General features: G+C 41.6%; 1 protein-coding gene across 2 annotated transcripts in view; it reads left to right on the top strand.

Annotated features, from left to right (window-relative positions):
- Positions 1-13,274, top strand: part of spns2 (SPNS lysolipid transporter 2, sphingosine-1-phosphate) — a 56,678-nt gene that overhangs the window by 32,745 nt on the left and 10,659 nt on the right. For both annotated transcript variants that reach the window (XM_026327862.2, XM_026327863.2), the window contains exons 4-10: positions 866-1,017; positions 3,638-3,704; positions 6,487-6,629; positions 7,798-7,950; positions 8,750-8,939; positions 11,101-11,166; positions 11,703-11,801. In XM_026327862.2, the coding sequence (XP_026183647.1) occupies positions 866-1,017; positions 3,638-3,704; positions 6,487-6,629; positions 7,798-7,950; positions 8,750-8,939; positions 11,101-11,166; positions 11,703-11,801 (870 nt within the window). The remainder of the gene's footprint in view (positions 1-865; positions 1,018-3,637; positions 3,705-6,486; positions 6,630-7,797; positions 7,951-8,749; positions 8,940-11,100; positions 11,167-11,702; positions 11,802-13,274) is intronic.

Raw genomic sequence — 13,274 nt, 5'->3', positions numbered from 1 at the left:
GCATGAAGCCTGGAGTGACGGCTGAGAGCTCAGGCCAGCTCCGGGGTCACAGTCTTAGCTCTGCCTCCTCTAATTACAGCACGTTCATTAACCTCTTCACAGCCAACAGACCCCACAGTGTTTTCTTATCACACTCCAGCAGATACTAATTATTAGATCCCACACTGAGCTCATATTTGTTTAAGGTGGAAACAAAAAAATATCCCACGTAGCGTAAAGAAATGTGAGATATGTAAGAAGTTTCAGAAAGTAGAACGCTCTTCCAGTACAGTAAATGTCACAATCAAAAAAAGCAACTCATTTTATTTTTGGGAGTAGCAGAAGGTAACCAAATCAGTGGCCAATATTTGCACTTTTGCATCATTTCATTGTGTGGGAGAACCAGATTTCTTTGCAGCTTCACATGCAGACATGGGAGTCCGTATCCAGTGAGTTGTTGTTACCATGGAAACAGTTAACAATCCAGCTGCCTACACAGGTGCCCCTACTCATGTGCACGCTCTTATAAAAGCCTTATAAGCATTCATCTTTTTATTCACCAGTTTATTTTATGATAGAAGCTAATATGGTAAGGGGTCCTTTTGACTTGATACTATTTCACATTGCAATGAACTCATTTCTTTTCAGTTGATAAAGGTGATATCCACAACACATTTTCGGATCATATAAAACAATCTCTCAACATTTAAGGGGTGTTCATGTTGAATGTGACAGCTTCTGTATTTATTTGATGTGTACCAAAGCAGCTATAGACACTCATAGACCTGCTAATAAGTTTTACAAGTCTGCTTTGGCCGAAAGTTTCCCTGTTGATAACTAAACTCATATTTCCTCTGTGCCTCTATATCTTTTTCCCTTCCCGCAGAACTACTGGCTGTTTGTGCTCTCCAGAGGACTGGTGGGCATCGGTGAGTCCAGCTACTCCTCCATCTCTCCCACCATCATAGGGGACCTGTTCACTAATAACAGCCGCACCACGATGCTGTCTATCTTCTACCTGGCCATCCCCCTGGGAAGGTAAATGCTAGACAGATCCTGTATTTATATATTTTAATGCAGCTTGGTGATATTCATTTCATCAATGGTGAATCCAGTGAAGTAAAGTGATTGGTAGCATTAGCATAGATAACTGGAACTATCCTCACATAGAAAGTCAGGTTCACTCATATCTGGCTCTTTTTGCAGCAGCAGCCACACAAAGAGCTCAGGCCCACTTCAGAAAGAAAAGCAGAACTTACAATTGGCTGTGTGAAGCTGTGTGTGGAGGGGGGGGGGGGGGGGGGGGCTAGGAGGCATTATTAAGCTTAAATCTCCAACCTTTTCAGTGCATTCAGTCAGAAAAAGGGTCACAGAGCCACAGGGAGAAAACAAACAGTCAAGTCATAAAAGATGAATGTACCTTTGGATGCAGCGTGGGAGCCATTTGAGGTTTATCGTTATATGCTGTGCAGTGCCTAACAGCATACATCGGAGGTGCTGCACGCTGTGCTGTTTTCCACCTTCTGCATGTAGAGTCACACACGAGGAGAGCTCAGCAAAAGGGGAAATGTGCTTCTTTCTTTCCAACACAATTTATTGTTTATTTATTTATTTAGATTATGTGTTGTACAAATCATGAGTGTCTCTTTATGTCTCTCTGAATACAAATGGGTAAAGGAATGACTAGCTGCCCTCTGGGTGGTTGTGTTAAGAGCTGCCAAAATGTTTGGGTCACAGTAAACTGCCCAGCAACACAGACAATAGAAGGCCAAAGAGTGCGCCTCAGTAAAGTGCAGTCAAACATCCTATCCAGTCTCCACTTGTTTGTCTGTACCGAGGTTGTTATGACCATTTCCAGGAAATGACCTCAGAAACTAGACCAGATTGAGAGGAAATGGATTCTCCTGCTCCATAACCTGGCCCCACAGACACAGGTCTGATGCCAGTATTTGATGTGAGTGTGTTTTTCACACTCAGGCTTTATTGTTGGTGTTGAACTTTCCAAACACTCTCTGGGTGGACTCTGATAAGATTAGTGGTTAGTTACTCAGTGGAAATATCATATGCTGTTTATATGGAGGTGTTATTTTTGGAGAACTAATCATGGAAGCACTGCCATAGACTCTTTCCCCCTTTGCCCTCAGTTTGTGCAAATCCAGTTAAACGTGTTGTGACCCTTTAGGAGCCAGTGCTGATAAGAACTGACTCTTGGCTACATTTGAGCATCAATCTGTTGCTCCAATCTGTTACTCAAAGAAATCAGGAGGTCTGATTGACTTTCTCTGCCTAATTCTTATGAAGCAGTTTAATGAAGCTATAGTGTGACAAATTTAGATTAAAAAAACTACGTGAAGTGTCTTAATGCCACCAAAATCAGTCAGTGATACTTGGCAGGGATTAACTGTATCTGTCTGGTATCAGTCTGAATTTTACTCTCATCTTAGACGGCTTCACAAAAATAAAGACTGGCTTATTTTAAGCCCAGAAAGTTAGCCACCCTACCCCCAAGCTAAATATGAACTAATAGCCAAGTTTCCATGGCAACAATCACTTATACCCACTGACCAGTGGCATCAAATGACAAGACAGGAGGAAGACATGGCTCTAAATGAGCTGTTTCTGGAGCAAACAAAATGAAGGGAAAGACCTGCAGACCGTAGAAACCTACTAGAAACAGACATCCTTCATTTGCCCCAGAACACTATCCTGAGCTTGACTGACAAGTTAGTCAGGCTACTGGTTTTTTTCAAACTCCCATTAATCTGATGATAGTCAAGACCTAGACAGCTTTGATTCATTTAGACTATAACCTCGATCTGTTTGAAGTGTGATAATTCATTTGATCTAAGCTAAAGTTTGTCTTTGTCTTGATGTTAGTGATTAATGTGATTGCTCAGAAAAACAGATTAGACCTGCAATGTCCATAGCATGTAATTCACATGATCTTCATATTTATCAAACTATTTAGGTGGATGCTTGTGTCCTGTATGGAAGCATCTGTGAGTTAATATAGAAAAAGAAAGTATTTTCCAGAGGCCATAGTAGGTCATAGTAATCAAATATCAGTACTTATTTGGAAGATAACACCCACATACTCAGCTGTCAGTTAAAGCATCTCATACTTTGAGTTTACTATTTACATTCCTCTGACCTTTAAATACTGATGTTATCTAAGAGCTTTTCACAGAATAGGAGTGCCTTTATGTAATCCGATCTGGATTTTCCTGTGTGTCACTGTTGTTTCCCTTCGTGACACAAAAACGTAATTTAACTCAGCTAAAATAAAACAAATATTAATAACACTGTGACAACATAAAGTCTTTGGCCAGACACTCTGTTGGCCCAGAAGCTGTAACTTTGCACCTGTATTGTGTCACTATATGCACATCCATAAATTGAGCAACTAACCACAATCCTACCAGTACTTGATCACTGACACTGTCATAAGCACTCCATGTGAAGTACCCAAACAGCCCCTGCAGCTTTAATCTGACTACAAACAGAATGTGTGTTTGGTAGGCACAAGTTTAAGTGATGAAAATGACAGATCTGTCTAACTCTGGACATTGAGTCATACGGGCCTATTCAATAATGTAGTTCACAGATATATTTAGGATGTTTTGTGTTGCTAATATGCAGTCTTTGTTTCTCTCTGCAGTGGGTTGGGTTATATCCTGGGCTATACTGCCAAAAAGGCTGCAGGAGACTGGCACTGGGCGCTGAGGGTAAGGGCATCATTGTCATCTTCCAGCTCTCTACATACACACTTACACATACACACAAAGGCAGAGGAAGGACCCTTTCTGCAGGACTTGATTCATGTCATAGATCTGTAGGGAGAGGGGACAGTGGTGGAAGAAGCACAGTGCTTTGTAGGGGAGTGACAAAGGGGCGAGAGCAAGAGCTGAAGAGTGAACAACCCCCCCCCCCATCTCCCTCCCATGCAGCTGCAGAAGCAATGGCTCAGCCTGCAGCTGAATCATTATGTGTTCTAACTAAAAATCTGTATACTGTTGGGGTGCATTTCTGATGTGATGGCTGCAGCAATGAATTTCCATTAAACATCACGGCTGACGCTAGCTTGTCATTCTCAGTTGCTCTATCTTATTTATCTTTCATTACACTTTGCCCATGCAGGTCCTCTCCAGTGAAACTAACAAGATGTCAGTGCTTCCTCAAACCAGAGTGTAATGTTACTGTCACTGCAGGAACTTAATGAAACGTAGCATAACATGTTGCCACTTTCAGTATGTCTTAGTTCCTCCTTTGTCCAGTCTTCTTCAACACACATCTGGAAAAAGTCCCTAGAGGGGATTTGCTAAATGCTTGTTTAGTACTGTAACTGTAACTGGTTAAAGCAAATGTGATCTTATGTCACATCACAAAGCACTGCTGCAACCACAAACAGTAACCCACAGCTGTCAGGTCATGGAAGTGATTATGGCAAAGAGAAAGCAAAAATCACTTCATACTAAAAATCACTGGGCTGAAATGAACCTAGGGTGGCGTCAGTATAGTACCAGTGTGATAATGGGTTTACCCATTATCCATTGGTGGAAAACAGCCAGGATAGGATGTGTTGGTACAGGGGCCCAAGAATTACAAACACTGGTACTACATTGTTAAAGTTAACCTAGTACTAGTACTGTGCCTCTGGTATATCATATCCACACTGGGTCAATTTTTATAACTTTTAAGAAACAAAAATATGTTATTTATGTACTGGCTCACAGAATGTCCCATGGGTGCTGTGAGAGTATTAGGCAGGATTTCTGTTAATTAAAGGGTAATTTAAACTCTTAAGAGAAATGAATCTGTAGAAATTTGCTGAGATATCCAGATTCACGGGGTATTGCTTCTGAAGAAAAACATTAGTGGACTGTTTTTCAGCATGTAACTCACTGAGTGTATTTCAGAGCAGACACAGGTATTAAATCACAAGCATAAATCACTGCTGTCATAGCACTTTTTTCCTTACTGAGTACTTGAGACAAAACATTTAGAGGTGAACACCTCTATAAGACGTACCAGTCGTAATGGAGGGCAACAGTGAAAGCACCTAACAGGACTCCCTGGGACTTCAGGGTCAGCTTATAAACCTTAGAACAAATTATGACCTTACTTTTCTTATGAACTGACTGACATTCAAAGGAATGTTTCATTACATATTCTCTCAGTATGTCGCAGTGAAAGAGATTCCTGGAGATGACAGCTCACTGGGATTGAGGTAGCAGGAAGTCTATTTCATCTTGCCTTGGTGGAACATTAAAAACACAAAACAAAGTACAGGGCACTTTGTTCCAAAGCAGCTACAATGACATTCCAATAAAACAATCCAAAGTCAATTAATCACCAGTGTGGCATGCAGAGGAAAACAAATACCAAGACATGAAAAGAGCTCTGTGCGGCAGTATCCTGCTTTAAGGAAAAAACACTGCAGCACTTCCGTTTGTTTTTGCCCCATGTGTTCCAGCCATCTTCCTGACAATGTGGACGGCAGAAAGGAACCAGGTAGATCCAGAAATGAGGAGAAGAGAGGACAGTAGTTAGTTTGCTTAATTTTCAAGCATCCATACAGTAAGAGTCTAATGGAGCTGGTGTCTTGTTGAACAATTGGTAAAGGCCTTAAGAGCTACACCAAAAAGCACGTTTTTATTCGCCTCTTTGGTGAGATTGGCGCTACTTTCCATTAAGCTGCCTCTCTCTGAACGAACATTGTAAGATTCTGGTGTCGATGTTGATCTAATTAAATTGGTCCACATTAACAGAAGAAGATTGGAGACACAATATAGGAAAAGGAAATTACCAATATCACCCGTGAGACAGAACACAACCCCTGTGGAGAGCTGCCTCATCACACACGTTACGAGCCACAGAAGACTCCAGCAATATATGTAACCTCACATGTTTCACAGTGCCACGGTACTTATGCATTTAAATGGGCTTTACGAGCCACAAAATATGATTATGACGAATTCCCCTGACATATGAAATTGGTTTTGCTTCTGTGAACAATCTGTATTACTGGAACAAGTCCTCTCCCACACATCCCATCCTGCCTTTTGTCTATGTCTGCCCCAGTGCAGACACACACATGCACCAACATGCCACTGTGTAAGCCATTACAGAAAAGAGGATGGTGAACATAATAGCAGATGGGCACTTATGAGGTTTTCACTTTGGTAAAAAAAGTTCACAAAGCAGCTCTTAAAGACAAAAAACTCTTTTAGAGTCTTGAACGCTTACACACATAGACAAGCCCACACACATAAACACACACCTACAAACAGTGCCAACAGAGTAAGCTCCAGAGGGCTCGTATACTGTAGGACACCAAGCGTATCGACAAACATGGTGGCCAGCCATTCAGAATATGAACACACTGTTCTTTGTCATTTCACATCTGTCACCTCCAAACCACACCCAAGTCTGACGCAATATGGTCATCTATTTCATATTATGTGTTAGCGTGACCCAAAGCCTCATACATCTTTCTTGTCCTGGTAGGTGTCCCCAGTTTTAGGGATCACCGTAGGAACTCTGATCCTGCTCTTTGTGCCTGAGCCAAAGAGAGGCAGTGTTGACCAGATGGGAGGACGCATCAAGGCCAACACCTCCTGGCTCTGTGACATGAAAGCGCTCGCCAAGAAGTAAGGCCTGTGCTCAGCTCAGGGGGATACACTGGGTTTTGGGAGACTGGCATGTCTGTCTGATCAGCAGATCAGATCTCTAAGAGCCATGCATGCCACTTTCCAGTTTGTACTTACTGACTGACAAGTGAGGAAGAATTTAATGTATAAATTTATGTTGGACACAAATAGAGGAATAGTTTTTTTTGAATAGTCATTTGACAGGAATCCACAACTATTAGAAAAATTATTTAATCTTTTTTTGCTAAAACGCCAAAACATTTGACAGTTCCCTATTGTAAAATGTGACAATGTGCTGCGTTTGTTTGCCTTATATTGTATAAATTTTGTATCTTTGGGCTTTTAAGATGTTAGTCAGACACAACAAGATATATTATAATATCACTTTGAGCTGTAGGAAATTGTAATGGACATTTTTTGAAGCTTTATATCAAGAAAATAATTGGCAGAAATAATACATGAAAATATCCCTAAATGTTATTCCTAAATACTAGATACAAACGTGTACTCTTATTTACATGTATTCGGTCAGGATTACCCTAAAGACGCTATTAGAAGCATGGAAATGTCAACACAAGACACAGTGAACCCTCTTTGACTCTCCACTGCTCTGCCACAGCTGAACTGTGAAGGGAGCTTTGCATCAGTGACACTGAAGGCCCTTGTTATTATATGACCTGTGGGATACATTTCTTAAAAAAATGTTAGTAACTCTCAATGCAGATTTATTAGAGCTATTTTAGGTGAACAGCCACATATTTATCCCCTTCACAGCAGAACTTTGAGCAACACACATTCAGCACCTATGGAAACAGCAAATGCATTTAAACAGTGTGTTATTTTCTGTCATTATAAAACTGCCAGCTTTAGCTGCATATCGTTTCATTTTACTTACCATAGAGCATCAGAGCAGCTTTCAATTCAAACGTTCTTATCTTGACACGATGATAATCTTGTCCAACCAGACAATCTCTCCAAATCCTATTGGATACGTCCATTATCTGTTTGCAGTTGTTATCAGATTTTATCAGGTTTTGCAGTGGCAGCAGAAGTGAGGTGTTTGAGACTGTGTGACTGATAACAGTTGCATGTTTATTTTTTGTCTTTTACAAGTTAAGATGATCACCTGTTTGTATCTGTGTGTGTGTGTGTGTTTCTTCATGGCTAGTCGGAGCTATGTGTTCTCCTCCCTGGCATCAGCGGCGGTGTCCTTTGCCACAGGTGCATTTGGTTTGTGGATTCCTATGTACTTGGCCAGAGCCCAGGTGGTGCAGAAGACACCAGAGGCCTGTACAAAAGCATCCTGCAGCAACACAAACAGGTGAGAGGTTGATGACTGAAAAGAGAGCTCAGGATTTGAAGTCACTGCTGCTTCTGTTTGACTTGTTTAATCTCAATCCCTGTGAAAGAGAACATAGAGCTGGACAGACCGGGTTGAGCTGGCTCTCTGACATTATATTCTGTAGATTTATTTACTTTGGAAGTCATTTAATTTTTTACTATTTATATTTTACATGTGCCTAGCCTACCTTAAACTTCATTTGAAGAAGAAGAAGAAGTACTTTATTAATCCCCAAGGAAAAATTCATTTGTTACAGCAGTTATTCTAATTTAGTTATTAAATTTTATATTATTTAAATTAAGTAAAATTAAGTATAGTAATTAATAAAGTAATTAACTTGTATGTAGAAAAGTAATAAAGTAATTATTTATTTTGGGGGGTTTGTGTGTGTGTGTGTGTGTGTGTGTGTGTGTGTGTGTGTGTGTGTCTGCGTGTGTGTGTGTGTCTGCGTGTGTGCGTTATTGTTTATATTGTGGAATTATAGAGTCTTATGGCCGTGGGCACAAAAGACTTCCTGAATCTCTCAATTTGGCTTTAGGAGGAATTAGTCTGTGGCTGAATGAACTTCCCATTCGCCTCAGTTCCTCATGAAGTGGGTGGGCAGGATAGTCCAGTATGGAGTTTATTTTGTCCACCACCCTCCTCTCTGCCACAGCCTCCAGACTGTCCAGTTCCAGTCCAACAACAGATTTTGCCTTCCTGATCAACTTGTTTAGTCTGTTGGCCTTTGATTGGTTGTACGCACTAAAAAGCTTCTCTTCTCTCCTCCGCCTTCCAGTCTAATCTTCGGGGCGATCACATGTGTGACAGGGCTGCTAGGCGTGGTCATCGGGGCAGCCACCACACGTCTGTGTCGCCAGAAGACAGAGCGAGCCGACCCTCTCGTATGTGCTGTCAGCATGCTAGGCTCGGCCATCTTTATCTGCCTCATCTTTGTGGTGGCCAAGAAGAGCATCATCGGAGCTTACGTAAGGCTCATTTCCTCTAACTGCTGTGTGTGCTCATATTGTATCTCCAGGAGGAAGTTGTCTCCTTGTTTAACCACAAGGGAGCTGCGAATAGGCCCAATTTTGCTTTTCTGTTTTCAAGAATCAACAAGTCTCCAGTAAAAAATGTCCCCTTGACAATGGATGTTATTACTGTGTTAATGGATGTTATGGATTAGCGTTAGGGTCAGAATTAAAATGGAAAGTCTCATAACCAAGAGAACACTTTGTGAAAACTCACCAGGGTGGTGTTAATATTTGAATCAGGAATAACGAGGACACCCTGCCTGATGCCAGTTCTTTTCAGGCCCAGAGAGACTGAGCTGCTGTTGCTCCTCATAATGAATAGCTTTAATTGCAGGTTAAATTGAGATGTCTCAGGAGCTACTGCAGGTACAGTAGCTGAGGTTTATAACTTGTCTGTCCAAACGCTGAGACAAATGCACAAAGAGCTTGCATGTCTGACAGCCTGGTGAAGCAGGAAAGGGTACAACTTAATCGCTGCCCCGACACAATGCCGTCTGAGCTGTGGGCTCAACATGCAAACATTTCTCACTCTTATCAGTCACAGAGCAATAGGAACTGGCTCTCAACAAGTTGGCCAGTAATAATGCTGGAAAGCTGGAAAAGGACAGACGATATTTCCATGCATGTATGGGAACATAACAAACAGGCTAACATATCAAACATGTGACCTTGGCTGACACTGGCTCTCAGCTTAATACAGTGTGATGCCATTGGATCCATGCTGGATTTTTGACACTATATGTGGGGTGTGGTCATAAACGTATTGAAGTCACTATCCTCAAGTTTCTTTTTAACCGTATTAATTGAAAGGTTCACACGTAGCATGGAACAGCTGTTAATTCCTAAGTGACATATAATGACTGATATAAATAATAATTGTGATGTAATGAATTCAGTTTTATATGAGCTTCCATGAGGTCTACGACACACATTCATCAAACCTCTGACAGGGGCATGACTCAGCCAGTTCCACTTGAGCCGCAGAAGTATCCATATTAATCACATGATTAGAGACCTGTCCAAATCAATTTTATACCGTTACCATGTGACAGAAATAGGTTTGATATATGCGGCACTGGATCAACACCTGGTTTCTTTGTCTGTGTAGATAATAAAGAAGCAGATAACTGGTGCTTTCAGATGTTTTATATCTTACCGAGGATTTCCTCTCAGATCAGCATCCACGAATAAAGTATATAGTTTTAATGAAAAAAACACATAAAAATAGTCCTTGTTTAACCACTGCAGGCCCTAACTTCAAACAGGTAACTTTATTTCTTGTCACACTACTTGTGACAAGTACAATATTACAGTACAGTAGACGCTGTAAGTGATCCGCTCATTTTGCATGGCAAAAGAGCTGACAGATGCGTCATATTATAAGGCGTGACTTGATTGTAACGGTTGGTGCTGCGCCTTCGAGACCCTCTGACCCCATGCAGCTGTTGTCTCATCAGCACTCAGCTAATGTGAGGAAAAGGCTGAGCTTCATGCTTCTAAGAGGCAACATGTCGGTCACGGTGTCTGGTTCACAGATCACAGAACAGACCTGCCAGCATATCCACTGTCAGACACGTTCTGCAGCCCTCTATACTGTACTGAAGGTCAGGCACACTGGTAGAAGACTTATTCCCCAGCTGGATACACACATCAACTGGGCATGTTAAACTGAGCCCGAAGAAACGAGCCAACATTCCACTGAACCCAAATTCATCTGTGTCTGAAAGTGGTCAAACAGCAACACTAGCTACTACCAGCCTGTGTACTTGCAGCTGCCAAAATTTGCTTTATTTCAAGTTTACATTTTCCACATTTTTTTGTATTTCCCACATTTAATATATAGCTTTGACAACCATCAATAGCCCCAATCACCCCATGTTTTGTTTCAGTTCAATGGCACCAAAATGAAGGCTTCTACATCCACGTATAATTGAGCCACAGCATAATAACATGTTTTTAAACCACCGCAGCCAAAGCACTTTTATTCAGCAGCATATTCCCACACACTGGAGCAATATCTACAACCTCCTCCTCTGGCTTCATGTCTTTTGTGCAGCAGAAATCGGCTGATCTTCATTAGCGCCGCTAAATGTACAATTTCTTCTTCTTTATTTAGGTTTGCATCTTTATAGGAGAGACGCTGCTTTTCCTGAACTGGGCCATAACAGCAGACATTTTAATGGTAAGTAATGAGAAAACTGAGTCACTGGAAATTCATTCAACAAACTAGAAGAAATGGCTGTGATTCAATTAGAAGCAGTTTTGAGTTGTGAAATGTGCGAATGGTCTCTGTGGACTTTGTAAGTTACAGTTTGGATGGAGCTCAGGCTGATTCATATACCACTCAGGGAAACAAATAGAGAGGAGCCCTTTCTCTGTTGCATGTTTTGGTATCAAGAAGAGAAAACAGGAGGTTGAGTAAGCCAAATAAAATTAGATTTCCAGTACAGTGGCTGCACCAACCAGCTCATTAATTTGTCATTAGATTGGAGGCAGTGGTGAGTATATAGACAGAAACAGGCCATTACCAACATTTTTACATTGACTGACAGGTCTGCCTGGGATGTCATGGCCCAATGAGACAGGCTCTGTGTGCATAATTGACCACTACAGGAGTTGTTTTAACATGGGTGACTGAATCTTTCTACCTCTGTCTCTTCATCACCTTACACAGTCTCATGTATTTTCCACCCTCCCTTTCTCTGTACCTTTCTGCAGTTTGTCATTATTCCCACACGAAGAGCAACAGCGGTCGCCATTCAGAGCTTCACCTCTCATCTCCTGGGTGACGCAGGAAGTCCGTACCTGATAGGCCTGGTAAGACTCTTCCAGAAACAGCTATATGTGGTGATCATGGTGCAGATACATTTAAGATGTAACTCAAACAGCATATGTGTGAACACCCCATTCATAGACACATCATGCATTCACATACCAGTTCAGCTCTTGTTTTAAGTGGGCCAGTGCAAAGTGGGGTACAAGAAGAGCTTTTAGCACAGGTCTCAGGGGGGCTGGTGAACACAGTTGTGATTTCACCAGTGCTCTTCAGGCTGTCAGCTGCGTTTTCTAGTAAATCACATGGTTCCCAGGAGGGGCCAGTGTGACTGTACTTGATTGGTCAGAAGATGAGGGACTGGTCCTTACTGAGACACCAGGCCTTTCAAGATCACAGACAGACACCAACCCCCCATCACACCCTAGGGTCCAAACTGCATACAAACATCCAAAGAATAGCATTAAGGAGGCCAGAATAGGAGCACTAAGTCAGTGCAGTGTGAATAGCTAATAGCCAAATAGAGAACTAACATTTCTGAAGTTAAATACTAAGTCCTTGAAGACATATATTTTATGCCCCATGAGAGCATACAGGAGCAATACATTCTCTTGCATACACAAACATACTGCAGCAACAGAATATTATATTCTGGTGTTAACTTTTTTTCAGCATTTATGATTTACGGGGTGCTAGTCAATTATTATAAAATCAAAGAATAGGCTGCCTTAGTGTCAGGTGTGTACATTGTGTTTTATTGACACAGCCTAGGTCTTTTCAACAGAGGCAGGAAAAGTCTTTGATTAGTGAATTAAACTCATCCTCAAGATCCTGTGTCACATACTGACAAGTTCTCAAAAGATAGATACATTTAAAATAGGTGGGGGATTTTTTGTCAAAGCCAGATAAAGTGAGCTGTAATGTATCTCTAAGCATTGACAAGTTCTTCAAAGGCCTGAACAAAACTCACACACACAAAAATAAATTCAAATTCTGGTAATGGCATTTTCACTATTTTTTGATTGATTTGATAAACGAAACAATAAAAAATTATAAAATGACCAGTAAATTACTTGATGAATCAACCGCCCCAGTTTCAACTTGACAGCATTTATAGAAAAGAAACTACTCTGATAATATTGCAACGTCATTCCAAAGCCCAAGCTCCAAATGTCAGAATAATGCAGTCTACAAATAAACAGACACAGACACTGCCAACCAGGATTACCCAAACAGTGAGCCAGTCAAACGCCCGCAGTGAGCCAGTCACCCCTTCTCCATCCAGCCTCCAGAGTCACGGCTCCCCTCTAAGTGACACAGTGTATGTCCGGGGGTTTCTCACTCCTCCACAAACCTCTGGCCAACGATGCACAGAATGCTCCAAAATGCGTCATCACTCACTGCCTCTGCTCCTGAACTGAGGTTTAGCACACGGGTGTGATGGACTTTTCGTGACGCATCCTGAACATGACCAGATACAGTCACCCAGGCAGACTGGCACAAATCCTGTGAATGAG

The sequence above is a fragment of the Mastacembelus armatus genome, chromosome 14, assembly GCF_900324485.2.
Source record: "Mastacembelus armatus chromosome 14, fMasArm1.2, whole genome shotgun sequence".
NCBI lineage: Eukaryota > Metazoa > Chordata > Actinopteri > Synbranchiformes > Mastacembelidae > Mastacembelus > Mastacembelus armatus.
Note: the sequence above shows the minus strand (reverse complement) of the source record. Positions and strands in the feature narration are given on the sequence as shown.